The sequence below is a fragment of the Rhinatrema bivittatum genome, chromosome 14 (assembly GCF_901001135.1).
Source record: "Rhinatrema bivittatum chromosome 14, aRhiBiv1.1, whole genome shotgun sequence".
NCBI classification, from domain to species: domain Eukaryota; kingdom Metazoa; phylum Chordata; class Amphibia; order Gymnophiona; family Rhinatrematidae; genus Rhinatrema; species Rhinatrema bivittatum.
Window position 1 is genome coordinate 13,484,251 of NC_042628.1, and position 17,279 is coordinate 13,501,529.

At 41.6% G+C, this 17,279-nt stretch overlaps 2 protein-coding genes across 6 annotated transcripts in view; both read left to right on the plus strand.

Moving 5' to 3' along the window:
• PDPK1 (3-phosphoinositide dependent protein kinase 1) overlaps positions 1-4,351 on the plus strand; it is a 78,468-nt gene extending 74,117 nt beyond the window's left edge. For all 4 annotated transcript variants that reach the window (XM_029576382.1, XM_029576381.1, XM_029576379.1 and 1 more), the window contains one exon: positions 2,065-4,351. In XM_029576382.1, coding sequence (XP_029432242.1) covers positions 2,065-2,178 — 114 coding nt within the window. In that variant the 3' untranslated portion in view covers positions 2,179-4,351. The remainder of the gene's footprint in view (positions 1-2,064) is intronic.
• An 11,875-nt stretch (positions 4,352-16,226) lies between these two features.
• KCTD5 (potassium channel tetramerization domain containing 5) overlaps positions 16,227-17,279 on the plus strand; it is a 60,883-nt gene continuing 59,830 nt past the window's right edge. The window contains exon 1 of one of the 2 annotated variants that reach the window (XM_029576387.1): positions 16,227-16,739. In XM_029576387.1, coding sequence (XP_029432247.1) covers positions 16,524-16,739 — 216 coding nt within the window. In that variant the 5' untranslated portion in view covers positions 16,227-16,523. The remainder of the gene's footprint in view (positions 16,740-17,279) is intronic. The other variant, XM_029576388.1, reaches the window with a different exon arrangement.

Below are 17,279 nucleotides of genomic sequence, written 5' to 3' on the forward strand. Positions count from 1 at the left end.
AATGTTACCGTCTGTTCATTCAGCCCATCTGAATCAGGTGAGAGAGAGAGCTTTATCACTAGCAGGACCCAAAATTTGGAACATGCTTCCAACATCTATTAAAATGGAGACTAATTTTAAACAGTTTAAGGGAAACTTAAAAACATGGCTTTTTAGTGAGGCTTATACAAGTCAGTCTTAAAGGTTTATTTTTAACATTTTGCTTTTACTGTTTTACTGTATTTTCGATGTAATTTCACCTGTTTTTTAGAGAGATAGTATGATGCTTTTGTTTTGTTATTGCATTTATTTTATTTTATGAATTGTATTTTATAATTTTATGATCACAAGGAATTTTAGGTTTTTCCTTTTATGTACTTTTTTTAGATTTGAGTTTAAGATTATATTTAGGGTAAATCTGATGTATTTTTATTATGTTGTGAACCATTACAATGGACCCCCTTAGTGATGGTATACAAAACCTAATAAATAAATGTCAGTTAAGATCTGAATTTTATGCTGAAAATGATTTCCAAATGAGTCGCACAGTTCTTGGGGGGAGTTAGCTTCAGGGTACTTACATCTGGTGGACGGCCGACAAGTAATGGATTTGACAATGTTAAATAGGATTTTTGGGGTTGTTGGCAGCCTATGAACGCTCGTTTTGAGCATGCATGTTATTTCATCAGCCTGATAATGACTTGAGAAGAGGGCTTATAAATGATCTGAAAAGGGGGTACGATGAGTGAGGTGATCAAATTTGCAGATGATACAAAATTATGCAGAGTAATTAAATATCAAGCAGATTGTAATAAACTGCAGGAGGACCTTGAGAGGCTGGAAGACTGGGTGCCCAAATGGCAGATGAAATTTAATGTTGTCAACTGCAAGATAATGCATTTAGGGAAAAATAACCCATGCTATAATTACACAATGTTGGGTTCCATATTAGGTATTACTACCCAGGAAAGAGTTCTAGGTGTCATAATAGATACTACATTGAAATTGTCGGCTCAATGTGCTGTGGCAGTCAAAAAAGCAAACAGAATATTAGGAATTATTAGGAAGGGAATGGCGAATAAAACTGTGAATGAAATAATGCCTCTGTATTGCTCTATGGTGAGACTGCACCTTGAATACTCTGTGCAATTCTGGTTGCCGCATCTCAAAAAAGATATAGTTGCACTGGAGAAAATACAGAGAAAAGGATGACCAAAATGATAAAAGGGATGGAACGGCCCCCCTATGAGGAAAGGCTAAAGAGGTTAGTTAGGGCTGTTCAGCATGGAGAAGAGACTACTGGGGGGGGGGGGATATGATAGAGGTCTACAAAATCATGAAAGGACTTGAACAGGTAACTGTAAATTGGTTATTTACTCTTTCAGATAATAGGGGGCACTCCATGAAGTTAGCATTTAAAACAAATTGAAGAAACCTTTTTTCACTCAACGCATAATTAAGCTCTGGACTTCATTGCCAGAGGATGTGGTTACGGCAGTTAGTGTAACTGGGTTTAAAAAAAGGTTTGGATAAGTTCTAGAGAAGTCCATAATCAATAAGCAATAGTAGCTTGGGATCTGTTTAATGTTTGGCCACTGTTGGAAACAGGATGCTGGGCTGGATGGACCCTTGGTCTAATCCAGTATTCGATGTCTTATGTTCTTATGGTAATAAGGAAGATAAATAATGCAGCCACATTTTGAATAGATTGTAGTGGAAAAAGATGGTTCAGTGGGGGCCCGCGAAGAACAAGTTGCAGTTGGGTAAGCGGGAGGTGATAAGAGTAGCTGAGCATTTTGATGGCATGCTCAGAAAAGGACGGATGGATTTTAGCAATTTTATTGTGGAAGAAACAGCACGTTAGCTGTCTTTTGGATGTGATTAGAGGAGGAGCAAGAAGCATGAAAGATTACAGGACATTCATCAAATTTCTCTCAATACCTTTTGTGAAAGACTCAAAAATACCTTATCGGAATAATGGTCTTACGCTACACTTGGTATTTACATTTCCAGAAATCTTTCCTATTTTTCTACCATTTGATACATCTTTAAACACTTTTTTTTTTTGTTGTTTATTTCTTTAAGCCTAACAGAACATATTACCTGATGGACCCAAGTGGCAATGCGCATAAATGGTGCAAAAAGATACAGGAAGTCTGGCGGCACCAGTACCAGACCCATCCGAACACTGGCATATAGCAGTGCTGCTTCTCCAGAATGTCTACCCAGCCTCCCTCCTTGCTGCTAGAACTCACCAAGTTAACAGGCAGACTCGGCAGCAAGTCCGAATAACCTTCCCAGACCACCGAGTCGCCAGTCTCCAAGGGAAAGCGTCGGAAATCTTGTTTATTTTTGAAAACAAATGGAATTCAGGGTTGCTTTGCTTGCTCTTCGTGCTTTCGTTGAGGCTTCCACATGCATATCATTGCTGTGAAGAACTCGCCGCCTTTTGTGCTCTTCCGTTCACTTTCTGCTGCAGACTAGTGGGTAGAGCTTGCATTACCAAGTTCTCTTCAGGTCCCCATGCACACCCATCCCAGTCATGTGTACTAGTCCTGTAGGGCTTTAAAAGTTTCTCAGTGGGTGGTGTTCCCCCTCCCCCGGCCATCAATAAACTGTATTTTTTTTTTTTTTTTTTTTTATCAGGGAGCTTTCAAACAATTACGCTAAGGTGAAACAATCTCCTTTGTGGTATCTTTGCTATGTGGCACTTGCAGTGAACCTCACTCGCATCCTTACATAACTTCTATAAGATTTTACAATGGTACTTCTGCTTGCATCACTGAATACAATGTACATCTAACACACAGACTTAGTGGTCTGAAGCGTAGGATACAGCTTGCAGGAAAGAACATGTTTCAACAAAAAAGAAAAAAAACTTTATTTTAAATTATGAATCTGTTTAAATGGGCAGTGATTTCCATTTTAATTTGGCCCTACTAGTTGAAGGACAATACATTTACGTGCATGCTTTTAATCAATTCAGTGGGGAGTATAAAATTGCAGAAGTGGAAAATGGACTTTTCACAGCATCAGAAAATAATTTACATCCTGTTTTTCCCCCACTATGTGCATGTATGGTGGATTTTAGCAGGGTTAACCCCTTTACTCTCGTAGAGGGGTGTGAACATTTTGCAGTATGGTAGGTGGCTTGGGATTTGCCTCTGTTATAACCAGGTATGCAAATATTATTGTGCCATTCATAAGTGGAACAGCTGATAAACTGGTGTTTTATCAGTACTGAAATGCTTTCTTAAAAGATTTCTTTATTAGGCCACTGAAGTAATTGCAGACCAGTTGGAGTTAGGGAAGGGGGACTGTATGGTACTTGTCATATCTAGGACATGATGATGCTTGTTTCATATTGGTTTAATTGCATTTTTTTTTCCAAATATAAGTGATTACGGTCAGGAACATTTCTGTATATAAAGCACTGTCTGTACAAGATTACACTAAAAATAGTTCAGCGATAAATTACCCATTTCCTGCTCAAATGGAGGCCATAAAAAAATCTTATAACAGGTGTAAAATCTGCCTCTCTTCCCTACAACATTATTTTTAGTCTCGCGAGAAACAAAAACTGTAAGCAGAATGATAAAAAAAAAATTATTTATAAATGGAACACATTTTTTTTTGTAAACTGTGTGAAGCACCTAGTAGTCAAGTCTGTCTGCTTGAATGATTATGTATGTGGGTAATTTCCCTGTCCAAAAGCCTCCCATAATGACCATGTCTAAGTTGATTGGATGTCAGCAAAACATACTAAGTGGTGGTGGCAGCATCTAGATCAGCTGTATCTGTCTAATTATAGAACATGCAAAACATTTTGGTGGTAGTTCATTAGCTCTCCTTCAGGTTGGTGGCAGTCAGTCAGTTATAATGTGTAATAATCTCTACCTGGTTTGTAGCTGACTGTGACTGTGATGTACAACAAAGCAAAAAGAAAAAAAAAACTTATGAAAAGCAAATAATGCAATGATATTAGGATATACACTTTTGTATTTTTATTCTTGTATAAGGTTATTTGCTGGCTAATTGTTGGCCTCTAGTTCAGTCTGTGTTATTTAAATTCTAATATATGAATTATTTGAATTGGGTTCATGTTCGGGGCCATGTTGTTGTATGTATTGATGTACAGCCTTGAATGTGAATAATTATTGTAAACTGTATTTTACAACTTTTTTTTTTCTGGCTTTATTGTATAAATTTTCTATTTGGTCAATGATTTAATCATACTTCTCATAATTTAATGAATCTGTTTATTCTTATCTTTCAGAGTACTTGTGCTTTAGATGTAGTTTCTGAATGATGAATTTTTCACATATGCTCCGTAGTCTTGTAATAAAAAGCATGTAGGGTTATAGGTGTAAAAGCAGTGTGTGTTTCCTTATTTTATGCACTTGCAAGGTTCTCTCTTGCCACAGGACCTGAGAAGGGTCATTTGTGTCATGTGCTACTGACTTAGGTTAGAACTTCGTGAATGTAAGATGAACATCCCTTTCAGGGCACCGTTCATCTACATTACTAGTGCTTCCAATTTGGAGTAAAAATCAGCTTGCTTCCTCTTATACTAAGGATGTAAAGCTGCTCAAATGTGTGTGGGAGGTTTGGATTTTCCCCTGAAATATGGTTTGAGGACTTCTGACTCCCTTTCTGTCTTCCTTATTCTGCTAACCAGTCCAGATGCATGATTTATGCTACCTTGCTAGTGACAGACATTCACACACTTTTTTGTGACACAATATGTGCCCACCATCCAGTAGATGGTGGGCACATATTGGACTGGTGCAACAGGATTCCTAGTTTTGCTTCCAAGGCAACGGTGTTTGGATTTCTTACCCTGGTGAAGGAGGACCTTTGTCTCTTAGAGCATCAGTTGTTCCTCTAGTAGAGCAAGTAGATTATTTTCCCTAGTAGACCAGATCTTGCTTCTGGCTCCCAGCATTCCCCTGGTCAGCTCCTGGTCGAGCAGGACCTGGTTGGTGGCTCCCAGCTGAGGGCAAAGCTGGTGGGGGGGATGGGAGTGATACCATCAAGCAGGTGTCTCTCTGGGGTCCGCAACATTTGCTTCCTCTAACCCCCCCTCCCCCCACACCCACACTTCCCACTACCTCTCTCATAGATGACAGTGATTGTAAGCATTAAAGCTGTTTGTTTGTTTATTTTCTAAAACTGTTTTTACTACACTTGACAGTTTAGTGTGTGTGACAGAGAGAGGGTTATGTTTTTTTCAATAGCAGCCCTCTGTGCAGACGCCTCCTTGCCTAGGCAGCCAGTGCATGTCTTGGGCCTCCAGATCAGTTGCATGGGATTTCTTCCTCACGGGTTGTAGGTAATTTTCTGGAGGTACTCCACTGTAAGGGGCCCTAAGGTGCTTGCGGCCATCTTGGAGGGCAGGTGCCAGTGCACCAGAAGCAAGACTGTATATACACAAAGGCACAAAGAGAGAGACACCACCATCCATCAGAAAGATAAACAGATCACACCACATATCCTCACACAGCCCCCTCACTCTTACTCTCTGCCTCCTTTCTCCAGGGCAGAATGAGCAGGGAGGAAATATCACAGCAGCATGGGGGTTTTTTTTTTTACTGTTGCTCAGAACTTGGATGAAACAGCAAGAGAACAAAAAAAAATTAAGTAAAGGGACTGGCAGCGTATGCAGATATGACTTAACTTTTCTTCTCCATCTCCTCCCTCACAATCACATGAGACATCTCTGGACGCCGATTCCTCTTAAAAGCTACCAAGCTCAACTGAGGCTTGGGGCAGCCACAAGACCCAGCCAGCTTAAGGCTTAAATTCTCCACTTCTTGCCTCTCTGAGACACTCTGGCCCCCACTCCCTCTGTCACACTTACCTCTCTCAGTAGGTCTTCAGTGCACCTTTAGGCTGAGGCTGATGACGGCTACTGGAGCTGCCCGACACAGCTGTACAATCTAAAGAGTTTCTCAAAGGTATGCTGGGCAAGAACTGGAATAATTCCCAATGCCTCCCCCTCCCCTTCCACTGAGAGGAAGCCATAATGCTCTGGCAGTGCCTCTTTTGAAGAAGCTTTATCCTCAGAGCCTTTAGGGAGCCAGGCTCAGCACAGCAGCTCTTTTTTTTTTTTTTTTTTTTTTTTAAATAATTGGTTTGCAGTAGCCATTACCTCTTTGGAGGTTTGTTAACGACCCTCCCTCCCCACCCATTCCCCACTTTGCAAGACCCTGCTGTAAGCAAAGGAGGTGATTGCCTTTGGGGCAGGCAGACCTGTCTCCCCCCCCCTTAATGTGAGCTTTGCTACTTGCATGTCTGGACTAATCTAACAGGATAAGGGAAAAAAACGTTAGTTTTACCACTTAAACTCCTTTCCTTGAATCCTGCTAGACCAGTCTAGGACCCTCCCGGGAAGTATGGATATGATTCCTATATCAAGCAGAAAAGCCTGTAGGGTTCTCGGAAGTACATGGTTTTCCTCTGGGAAGGGAACCAAAAGTGTTTCTGGTTAATTCTCTTTTTTTTTTTCTCTCTCTCCTAGGGTTGAGTTCTGAGAAGGGGATTGCTGTTAAAGGATCTCTTTTCTTGAGAAGTTTTAATATTTCTTCTTAGTTTGCTTTTATAGGGTCTCTTTTTTTTCCTCCACTCTATTGCTTTGACATAAGAATTCTGCTGGCAAGTGCCTTGTCTTTATCACTCCTTATGCTAGTAAGGATGTCACTGAAAAATGTGTGGTTGTCTGTCTCCATCTGCTGGCAGGACTGGTCCAGCAGGATTCAAAGAAATGAAATTAGCAAGTAAGAATAAATTTCTCCTTCCTTCTCTTCATTTTCTTTTATCATCAATTTATGGATTTTGAAATAGTTCAGTTGTGTTACAGGTAGGATAGCTCACAACAAAGATTTTTAAAAAGTACATGATCTATTCAAACGTTTAGTAGCTTTCAAAAAAGGTATGACAAGATGGCATTTTTTACAGAATGTAAAGCTGTGGTGCAAGCAGTCATCATGTAAAGCTGGAAAGAGATGCAGAAGAAAAGAGAACATTCTTTTTCACTTGTTCATGTACTCCTTATTACTTTGATAAATATCCATTATTTTGTATTTTCTTTGTATTCATTTCACTTCAGTTATGATCTCATCTTACATAATAGCAATTCTGATTATTTACTTTTTTTTTTTTTTTTTTGGGGGGGGGGGGGGTTAATAGTACTACTGTTTGGTCTCGCCTGAGTCTATATCCCACATTTGCTTCCTGGTAGTCATGGTAGTGGCTCTAACACGCTTACAAGGGTGCTAGAAGATGGAACAAAGTGTGAACAAGCATGATAGGAGTTAACAGTGGCAAAATTCAAGCATGCATGGCATAGACACAAAAGGGCAGGAGAAGGGAAGAGGGAGACCATAGATGCAGAATCAAATAGACTAAAAGTGGTCCATATCTGCTGACCTCTCATATATATATATTTTTTTAAGAATAGTAAACAGGCCTGTGAGATATGGAACGCTCATGTTCTATGTAGTCTGTATAATTTTTTTTTTGTTAAGTTGCTGTGTCATCCATGCTGACTTTCATTTTTATGACCTATTGTAGGAACAGGATATCGGTTTCTGTATTATATGGATGGTTAGGATGATGTGAGTTCAAAATACTATAGTAGCCTGGGGGAAAAAATTGTTTCCGAACTCTACCTTGTCTTACATTAGCAGTCGTAATTGATCCTGAGGAGGCTGCAACAACATCTGCTTTGCCTAGCAGAGAGGCAGGCAGCAACCGCATCCTGCATGGGTCTGGGTGGAGGAAAAGGCAGCAATGTCTGCTTCAACCAGATGGAGGAGGAATATGACCTAATCCTACCTGGCTGAGGCGAAGTTGTCTACATTCAGCCTGGGCCCAGGTGGAGAAAGAGGTAACCGCATCCCCTTGGCCCTCAGGTCCAGACTGCGAAGAGGCCTGAGGGCCTGGGCAAAGGAGAAATCTGCAATGTCCTGCCTGGAGAACAAGCAGGCATTGGACACTGTTGGCCAAATTGACTTTTCTAAAGGGGGGGGGGGGGGGGGGGGGGGGGTCCTGCCTGGTTTATATTTAGCCAGTATGGGATTGTTATGACTGGGCTAAAACAGGAGGCAGGGTTTGTGGTTTAATGCACAGAAACGACAGATGTAAGCAAGGCAGAGCTAAAAATGTTCTGTTAAAGCTCAATTGGAATGTTTTGTGGTGATGGAGGATGACGAGCAATCAGATCACAAGTCTCATTTTCTAACCTTTTATTATTTGTAGGAACTGTTTGCAGTTTTCAAAACTTTGCAGCTCTTTAATGTCGATCCATGTCAGAACATAAACAGGCAAAATGTCTCAATCTACCAGTCTACAAGTTCACATTTTCCCCTCCATTTCTCGGGCTGTAACTTTAGCACTACCCTTGACTCCACCACTGATCTGGTGTTATTCGAGAGCAGCAATTACACGTAAGTAATTTTGTTTTCCACATTAGTTGATTGGTAGTTTGGCTATGGTCTCCTAACTTTAAATAGCAGCACTGAAGGGCTCTCTTTCCCTGCCTTCATAATTCATGTGTATCTCCTAAGCTCCTGAAGGGGAGTACAAGGAAGCCAGAATGCGGTTAGGTTTCTGAATCCTGAAGCTTACTGTCACATTACTTTGACCTGTAGTGTATCGTGCTTTGCATGTTCACATTGTTCCAATAAGAGAATAGTACAACTCTGTTTAGAAGTCAGGAACACCTTCAATTAAAACATTTTCCTTAAGCCATATAGAGCTGCTTGAGCCTTGCGCTCCATTGATTAAAATTGGGAACAAGTACATTGTAAAGATTTTAGGTTGCAGGAGATAAGAAATAGATTTTTTTATGTAGGTCTGGTATTGTGGAATGTTTTATCAAGTGAGTTGCAAAGGAAGGCTGATTATTGGAAATACAGGAAAAATTAAAGGCCAGATTTTTCCAGCAAGTTTATGGGTAAACGTTTGAGTTAAAGATGCGATTTACAAGTGTTTTATATCCTGTTTGTCTTGTAATTGCATGTAACATGATTATATATGTTAAACTGTAAGCCACATTGAACAGTTTCTTTGGAAAGGGCAAAATAAATGATGGAGCTAAGCTTTAGTAAAGTAGTGTTGGTGCTTATTTAGGGCAAATTTGTCATCTAAAAATCTTCAGGCAAATCATAAAAAAAAAAAATTGTATTTTTCTAGTTTGTCATAGGCTTTACATGCTTAAAACAGGGTTTTCAAATTTTGAAAATTGCTACGATATGTTTTTACATGCGCAAATCCTCTTGAACATTACCCCTATGGTCTGTCTACATGTGTCCTTTTGTTAATATTTAGCTTGTTTATGGGAAGACTGTAATGTTACGTTTTGAAATCTGGGTCTGGATAACTGGGTAACCAGTGGTGTGCTGGAAGGGGGCTCCCAGAGGATCCTTGCTACTCTTTGCATCTGTAAAAAAAAAAAATGTATCTCACACCTAGAACAGAGTGGGTGAAAAAACTGTATCACATCACTTTGGGTAAATTAATTTATACCCACATTTTATTAGTATTTCATCACTTTATCACTCATGTTTTGTTTTGGTTTTTTTTTATAAAGTAAAACATAGTTGAATGATTAAGATTTTGTTCTTTTCTAACAGTGTTCACTACATGACAAAGGTTGCATATTGCTATTGTGGATGCTCTTATTTTTCAGCACTTGATATCCCATCTTTTCCTAAAGTAACAAGGAATTGAGTGTTTAAGGAATGGATTCATACAGATATAAGGTGGACTGCAAATAAATAGAGAAGTGGTGTATATTAGGTAGGAATAAGGAAGTGGGTGCATTGGATATAAATTGAATTTACAATTGTGCTCATACGTTTACATACCCCTGGCAGAATTTCAACGATGTGTTGCACTTTAAAACATGAGTGATCAGACAAGTACATCTCATTTTTAATGTGTTTCAAATTAAACTATTTTATGCATCACAGAACAACACCATCATTAAACAAACCATAGCAATAAGGGAAATAATAAGTTATGAACACAACTGTATATAGTTAAGAAGCAAATTAAACACCAGCAGTTAGGGAGATATTAAGAACCAGTTGGATAGTGGTAGCCTGGAAGAGGGTGAACCTTGAGGGTTCATGATCAGGAAGACTTCAGATGGGCAGGTACTAGAAGATAGGTCTCGATTATACAGTCTAGAGGAAGGTTAAACAGCCAAGTCTTGCCTTTTCTCTAGAAGGTGCAGTAGCATGTTTCCAGGCGCAGCATTAAATGTTCTATATTTTAGGGACAGAATAGCTGAATACGCTTGGAACTAACTGCAGTAGCTTTCAGAGAAACATATTTCTGATAATTATGAATCATAATTCAGATTTCCTTGCTAATTGTTTTAAGCACAGATACCAAATTTTTAAGTTTTCATTAAATTGCACTTGATGTAGTACCATCAAGGCAAAGTTGGAACCTCACTCAATCTTCCCCAAGGATGTAGTGTGCTAAAATATAGCACTATACACCTTTCAATGGAATAAATCATTTTTAAACAGTGTGGAGTTTAGTGCATTTTCCTCCACGCCAGTGCTTCAAGTTCTCGGAGAGCATTAGGGAGCTCTGTGCTCTAATAACACACATTTAAAAGTAAGTCCCAGAGCTACAAAGAGGAGGTGTAGGGCCATCTTTCAGTACTGTATCCCACTTTGTCTTTTTTAGCCTTGCCAACTTTTTGAGCCCACATGGGTGAAGTACATCTTGAAAAAGATGGTCTTAATCAGATAAAAATAGTAATACTTTTACCTATATGACAGCAGAGATTGTCAGGTTCAAGTCCTAAAATAAGGAAATTAAAACGAGAACCTACCAGTTGTAACTGGGAATAGTTATGTAAGATATAAAGCATGTCAGATGAAAGTGCCTTATAGGCACATTCAAAGTGTACTCCTGTGAGCTATCCAGGTATGTTTGACTTACTGAGAACTCCTTGACTAAATGCTGCAAATACTGCAGCCACAAGATTAAACCTTTAGATATATTCTAGATTTACTCACAAATAAGTAGCAAAAGAAACACAAGATGCCCTTACATGTTTCCGTAGGCACAGAATGGGAACTAGTCCTTGTTTTAATAAGGCCCCAAAGTATCTAATGACCATAATGATTCTGTTTACCGCCACATCACTGTTCTAACATGATGTGTGCAAAGCAAGGACATGAATACAGTCATCCCCAATGGAATGAAATGAGTTGATGTAATGAGCTGCAGCTAAAATCCTAGCATTATTGCTTTAGAAAAAAGAGAGATTAGTTTGGGGTTGTGTGGATTTTGCTCTTTTTTTTTTTTCTTTTCTTTTCTAGTTTTAACCAAAAAATAACATCCAGTTGTAACTATTTATTCCTGCTGTGTGTAATATTTACTTTAACAAACCTGTTTAGGCTTAAAGATGGATTTTATAGGAGCACTGAGTATCCCTAATCCTGCCACTTCCAAATTTAGCCTTTATACTGGGTAAATTACCAAAGGCTACAAGGCTGTAGGATTTGTTTATTAACAAAACAATTGTAAATTTGGGATTGCTGGGAATGCCTCTTCTCTGTTAGAAACCATGGATATTTTTAGACCCATATTAAAGTTAAAGAATTACAGGTCTGAGGATGCATTTTGCTGTTCTTCCAGTTTCTTACTACTAAATACCATATTTTATTAGTATAAGTGTTTGGGTCTAAATAGAAACAGATTATTCTTCTGTAGGCTTGCCATAAATGACATATAGGGATAACCAGTACTATATATTTGCTACACCTTTTAAGGGGAGGGAAGAAAAAACAATTTTGCATACCAGCACTGTGTAAAAAAAAAAAAAAAAAAAAAAGTCAGACTTAGCAAAATGAAAGGCTTCAACTGGCAGATCCTGAACCCAGTGTAAATTCATTAAGCTTAATGCTAGGCTTTCCATTTTACCTCCTAGTGGTATGGACGTAGGTAGAGCAGAATTCTACTTGCCTGAGATTTTGATTACGGACAGTACCTGAAGGTAATCTGCTTTGAAGTGTCAAAAGGGCAACTGCCTTGCATGCCCACTGCTTGTGGCGGCGGCCATGGTAAGTGTGGGACTACAAAAAGCTCTGCATTTCCTTCCTTTATTAAACCCTGCTCTGGATCCAGCCTAAAGCAGCTCTGCTATCACCACTCAAATAAGGGCAATATTATGATGATTGGTATAGCACAGAGGCAGGCACCTCCAGTCGTTGAGAGTTGCAAAAAGGTCTGGCTTTCAGGATATCCATAGTGAATATGCATGCACTGCCTCCTTTTCCTCCATTGAGCTGGCTGCAGCATTAAGGTACATCAGCTCCAGCCACTTCAAGGGGCCAGTCTTGCAGAAAGAGCTGTGAGCCTGAGCTGCTGCTTGCACAGAATTGTCTCTTTGGGAGCAGGACCTGACGTAACGTAAATACTTTGCCTGTTGCTGGCTCCAGCGGGCAAGAAGAAAGATCAAGAATCAATCAACGGGGGTGAAATCTGCTTACCTCCAAGAAGAGAGGCAGCATAGATGGGGTGGTCTGCTTCCTCCCCTCTCCCACTGGAGCGAAGCATGAAAAATAGAACAGGTCTGCCTGGGCTACTGGGGAGAGGGATTGTGCTGCCACCAGAGCATAGATCAATCCCCTCCAAGAGCGCAGGTCACTCCAGGTCCCCAGCCTCGAGGTTAGCTGGATGCATGTGTCTCTGGGCCCTGAGACTTGGAGCTGCTACTGTAGTAGTGGCCCAGTAGGAGAATTAATAGAAGGTAAGTAAAGGTGGCCTATTTTCTTGCAGGGAAAGGGGTGCAATTGGTGATTGCCAGGGACTGGGAGGGGCTTCTGTGCAGGGGAGGGCTCAAGAACCACTAGGGTGATGGATGAGGAAAGAAAAGGGAGTAGTGAGAAGGGGATCCTGGGCATTGAGCACTGGGGGGAGAGTTTGAGAGTCACTGGGCAGATAAGGATAAGTGACCACTGGGGAGAAAATGGGGAGATGTTGGAGGGATAGAAGGAGGGGATAAGAAGGAAATAGCCTCTAGAAGGAGAGCAAGAGGAGGTGCAAAGAGCCTCTGGAAAGAAGGAAGGAGAGGCTCAGGAGAAAGGGGAAAAGGAAGAGTGTCTAGAGGGAGGGGGGAGAAGAGCTGAGGGAGGGTGTAGGAGATAAAAGCCTCTAGATGGAGGCGGGTAAAAAAGGGAAAGAATGGTGAGAGGAAAAGAAAATGTCTACAAAGGTGATGAGTGAGTGGAAATGGGACTGAGGAAGAGGTTAAAGGAGGAGTGGGAAACGGGTAAGGAGTAAGAAAGAGAAGAACTAGATGCCAGGAGGAGATGAACAACAGTAAAAGAGCTGGGGATGGTGAGGAAATGAAAGAGGGCAAGTGAAGAAGATGGAAATGGGGAACTAGGATGAAGAACAAAGGTGTGAGAAGTGAAAAGGAGATTATGAAAGATGAGAACAGGCGAATGAGGGTTAAAATCTAGTGATGATAGGCAGAGGAGAGAAATATCAATGTCAGAGACAGGTAGAGAAGCAAGAAGACAGGCAGAGAATTAAAAAATGGAAAGAAAATCAGGAAAAAGACTAATGACAAGAAAGGAGAAAAAGAGAACCCAAGACCACTTCAACAAGAAAAAAAAAACCCCAGACAACAAAGGTAGAAAAAGAATAAAATGATTTTCAGGTTTTAGAGATTGGAATAAGTCAACTTTGGGAAATGTGCATCTCTTCTATTTTTGTATTTTGCAAAATACAGGCTGAAATACATTTGTTCTCTCTCTCCTGTATTGCACTGCTTACGGTCTGGCACTTTGTGTTTTCCATTTCAAATTGTTGTCTGTATGTTTGTTTCAGAGTTGCTTTAGGTCTGCCCTATTCTGTGGATGTGACCAAGGCAAGGAATTCTGCTAGTGAGGTGGTTCTCAACCTTTTTGCTGTTGGGACACCCCTGCTAGATAGTTCTCACATGCGTGGCACACTGGACACATGACAGTCACAAGGCTAAATGTAAATGTACACTTTGCAACCACAGGAACCTGACCCTCAGCAATGGGTATAAAGCAGAACTAGAACATTCCCCGTACAACTCACCATACAAAAAAGATATTCTGGTGTTATCTCAATAACAGCAACACAAACTCCCTCTACTACCAGGTGCAATAACCCTACTTATAAAAAGACAGCAGTTCACCATCACTGCATGTCCTAGTGAGAAAACACAACAAATAAGGTGAGGTATTTTACTAGCCTACATGCTAGTTAAATATCTCACCTTGGTCATGCACACAAAACTGACCTTCACCAAGTACAGAAAGATTACAAATTTGGAGACAGAAACTGGAATGGAAACCTAAAAAAGCCACTCTGCATGCAGTTCAAAACTGGAGAAATGGAAAGAGACGTATAGCACCTAACATAGTCCCAGGATGTGCAATAATATACATAAACTAATCTGCACAAAGTTATACCTACATTATGGCATGCACTCAAATGGAACAATCCTACCTATAAAAAGGCAACACTACAAATATTAAACCAGGTCCTAAACACCAATATACCTCCAATAATGGAAACAGAAAAGGCCAAGCTGCTATAGATCCCCATATAGTTCTATAGTTGTAAAACTATATGAATAAATGTTTCAAAACAGCTGATGAACAGAACATCTAACAATTAAAAACAATTTAAAATTTTCCAAATACCAATTAAAAATTTCAAAACAGCAGACATATCACATAATACTCAATAATTAAAATGGCAGTCAATCAAGAAAAAAAGCCACCTTTACTTACCTTCTCCAGCAGTTCTCCTACTCCTTTCCCTGGCAGGCCACACCAGAAGCAGCAGTAGCTGCTGAAGCTTTCCTCATGGTCCTCTTCCTTAGGGACCACAACTAGTCTCTGTCTCTCTCTCACACACTCCAGTCACACCCTCAGAATCAGTTTCTGTCACACCCACACCACCCTGATCAGTCTTTTCTCACACATACACAGGTCACCTCTCTGACCAGTTTCTCTCAGTCACACAATGTTCTCTCTCTCTCTCACAGGCTTTCAATCTCACATACTGTCTCTCACACACAAAGTGAAGCATCCTCCCCCCTCACATACATACTACACACACCAGCCCCCAGCTGAACAGCTCATCTTCGGAACCCCCACTGGCCTGGTCTCTGCCTGAGGCAGCACTCCAATCTTTGGGCCCTGTCAACCTGGTCTCCGGCGGCAGCCAGCGCTTCAATCTTCACCCCACTGGCTGCGGGTAGCATGTGACACAATTGAGAATCGCTGTGCTAGTATGTAGTATCTGTATAAGGACCAGTAGCAATTTGGTTTGTTCTGTTTCCCCAATAGGAGGTGTAATGGTATTCTAGGGCCTGATGTAATATTTGCAGTGTTGCCTTTTTATAAGTAGGGGTGTTGCTGTTTGAATTCAGCGAGTTAATGCTGTTACAGTATGATAAGGTTGCTTCATCGCTTCTGTCTCTTTTATAAGGTTTTGTTACTTCACAAAATATCTGGCCTGTGAGGCTGACCCGGACCTGGACAAGATGAGAGACAGCAAGGGGAAGCTACCATAGTAGTAGCTGGGACTGAAAGAGGGGGTGGGGTAAGTAGAAAAGATCAGGGGGCTGGGTTAGGTAGTTACTAAGGTGACACCAGAATTGGAAAATGTTTACTGTATGGTAAGTTGTAAGGGGAAAATTGAAGGTCCACTGTTAAGGAAATTTCTGTTTAGTAAACAGGAGGTGCAGGGTTTATATTGAGATTCTGACCCTTCCTGCATCAACTCCAGCTTTCATTCCATTATCCACATACAGCTGGTTAAATGAGGCTATCAAATAATTCTAGCAGCAGTTTTATTGGGAGGATGAGACATGCTGGTGTAAATTTAGATTATGCAGAAGACGCTGCGGGGCTTTTTTTTTTTATTATTGTGTCGTTTCTAGCCCTTTTAAAATAGGGGGCCTGGGCTATTGCCCAACCTAAAAAGATGTAATACACGAACTTTCCAGGTGACGGACAGGCCCGTGAGGTTTTGCAGCATCTTTCTATTTCGGTCTATTCAAAGAAGGGATTCTGTTTAAGACGGTTCAAATTGAATGGCGGGATTTCCTTTGCGAGACATCGAATGCTATACATTGTCAGAATGTGATGATAGCGAGGGGCAGCTTAATTTTTATTTTCAGACCGAGCTGAAAGCGGTGGCGCCGCGATAGGATGGGTTTTCCGGCCGCACTGCTGCTATGTCGGGGAGGGGCGTTGTGGCCGTGACAAGCGCAGCCGGCGGACCCTGCTCGCGCCCCCGTCTTCCCGCCTCGGGCGGCTGAGGAGCGCGCCTGCCCCTCCCCGAGCGCCTTCTTGACCGGCGCCGCCGCCAGGCCCCCGCCCGGCCGCGTGACATCGACGGAGACCGGAAGCGGAAGGAACGCGCCGAGTGCCCGCGCTGAGGAGGGGGGGGCGACCGCTGACTAGAGCCCGAGCGCTTCCTGTGTAGCTCTGTGTGTGTGTGCGCGCGCGCGGCGCAGGGCTCCGATGGCGGAGAAGAGCGGCGACTTCAGCGGGCTGGGCGCGCCCTTCTGCCGCAGGTGCGCCGGCGTCCCGCCCGGGGAAAGGGGCGCCGTCTCTAAGTGGGTCCGCTTGAACGTCGGCGGCACCTATTTCCTGACCACCCGGCAAACTCTGTGCAGGGATCCCAAGTCGTTCCTGTACCGGCTGTGTCAGGCCGACCCGGACCTGGATTCGGACAAGGTGGGGCAAAGCAAGCGCCGGGGTGGGGGGAGAAGGCTTGCAGGAGGGGTGGGGTAGGTAGAAAACATCAGGCGGCCGGGCTAGGTGAACTATATGGCGGGAGAAGGTGGGTCTGGGGTAAGCAGATATAATTAGGGCGAGGGAAAGAGGTTGCCTAAAGAGGGTCCGGGAAGATGAGATAAATGGTGTGGGGGAGAAGGGCTAGGGCTGAGTGAGGAAGATTGGGGAAGGAGGGGCTGGCAGTAAAGAGGTGGGTGGTGGGGAAGGGTCGGTATCGCAAGACCGATTGGCTAAAGGTGTATGGACAAGATTCGGCACCAACTTTGGTTTTTAATTCTGGGGAGCCCTTTTCACCATTACCCTACCAAATCCATTCCTGTAGTACAACTAGCTCAACCGCTTTGTTCATAGTTTGTATTTGAGTTATATTAGAGAGCGATTAAAGAAAATTGTAGACTTAAGACTCTGAATTCACTTCAGTAAAACCATCTGGATTTCTTGTCATAGTTACTAATCCTAATTTTAATTTATTTAAGTCTC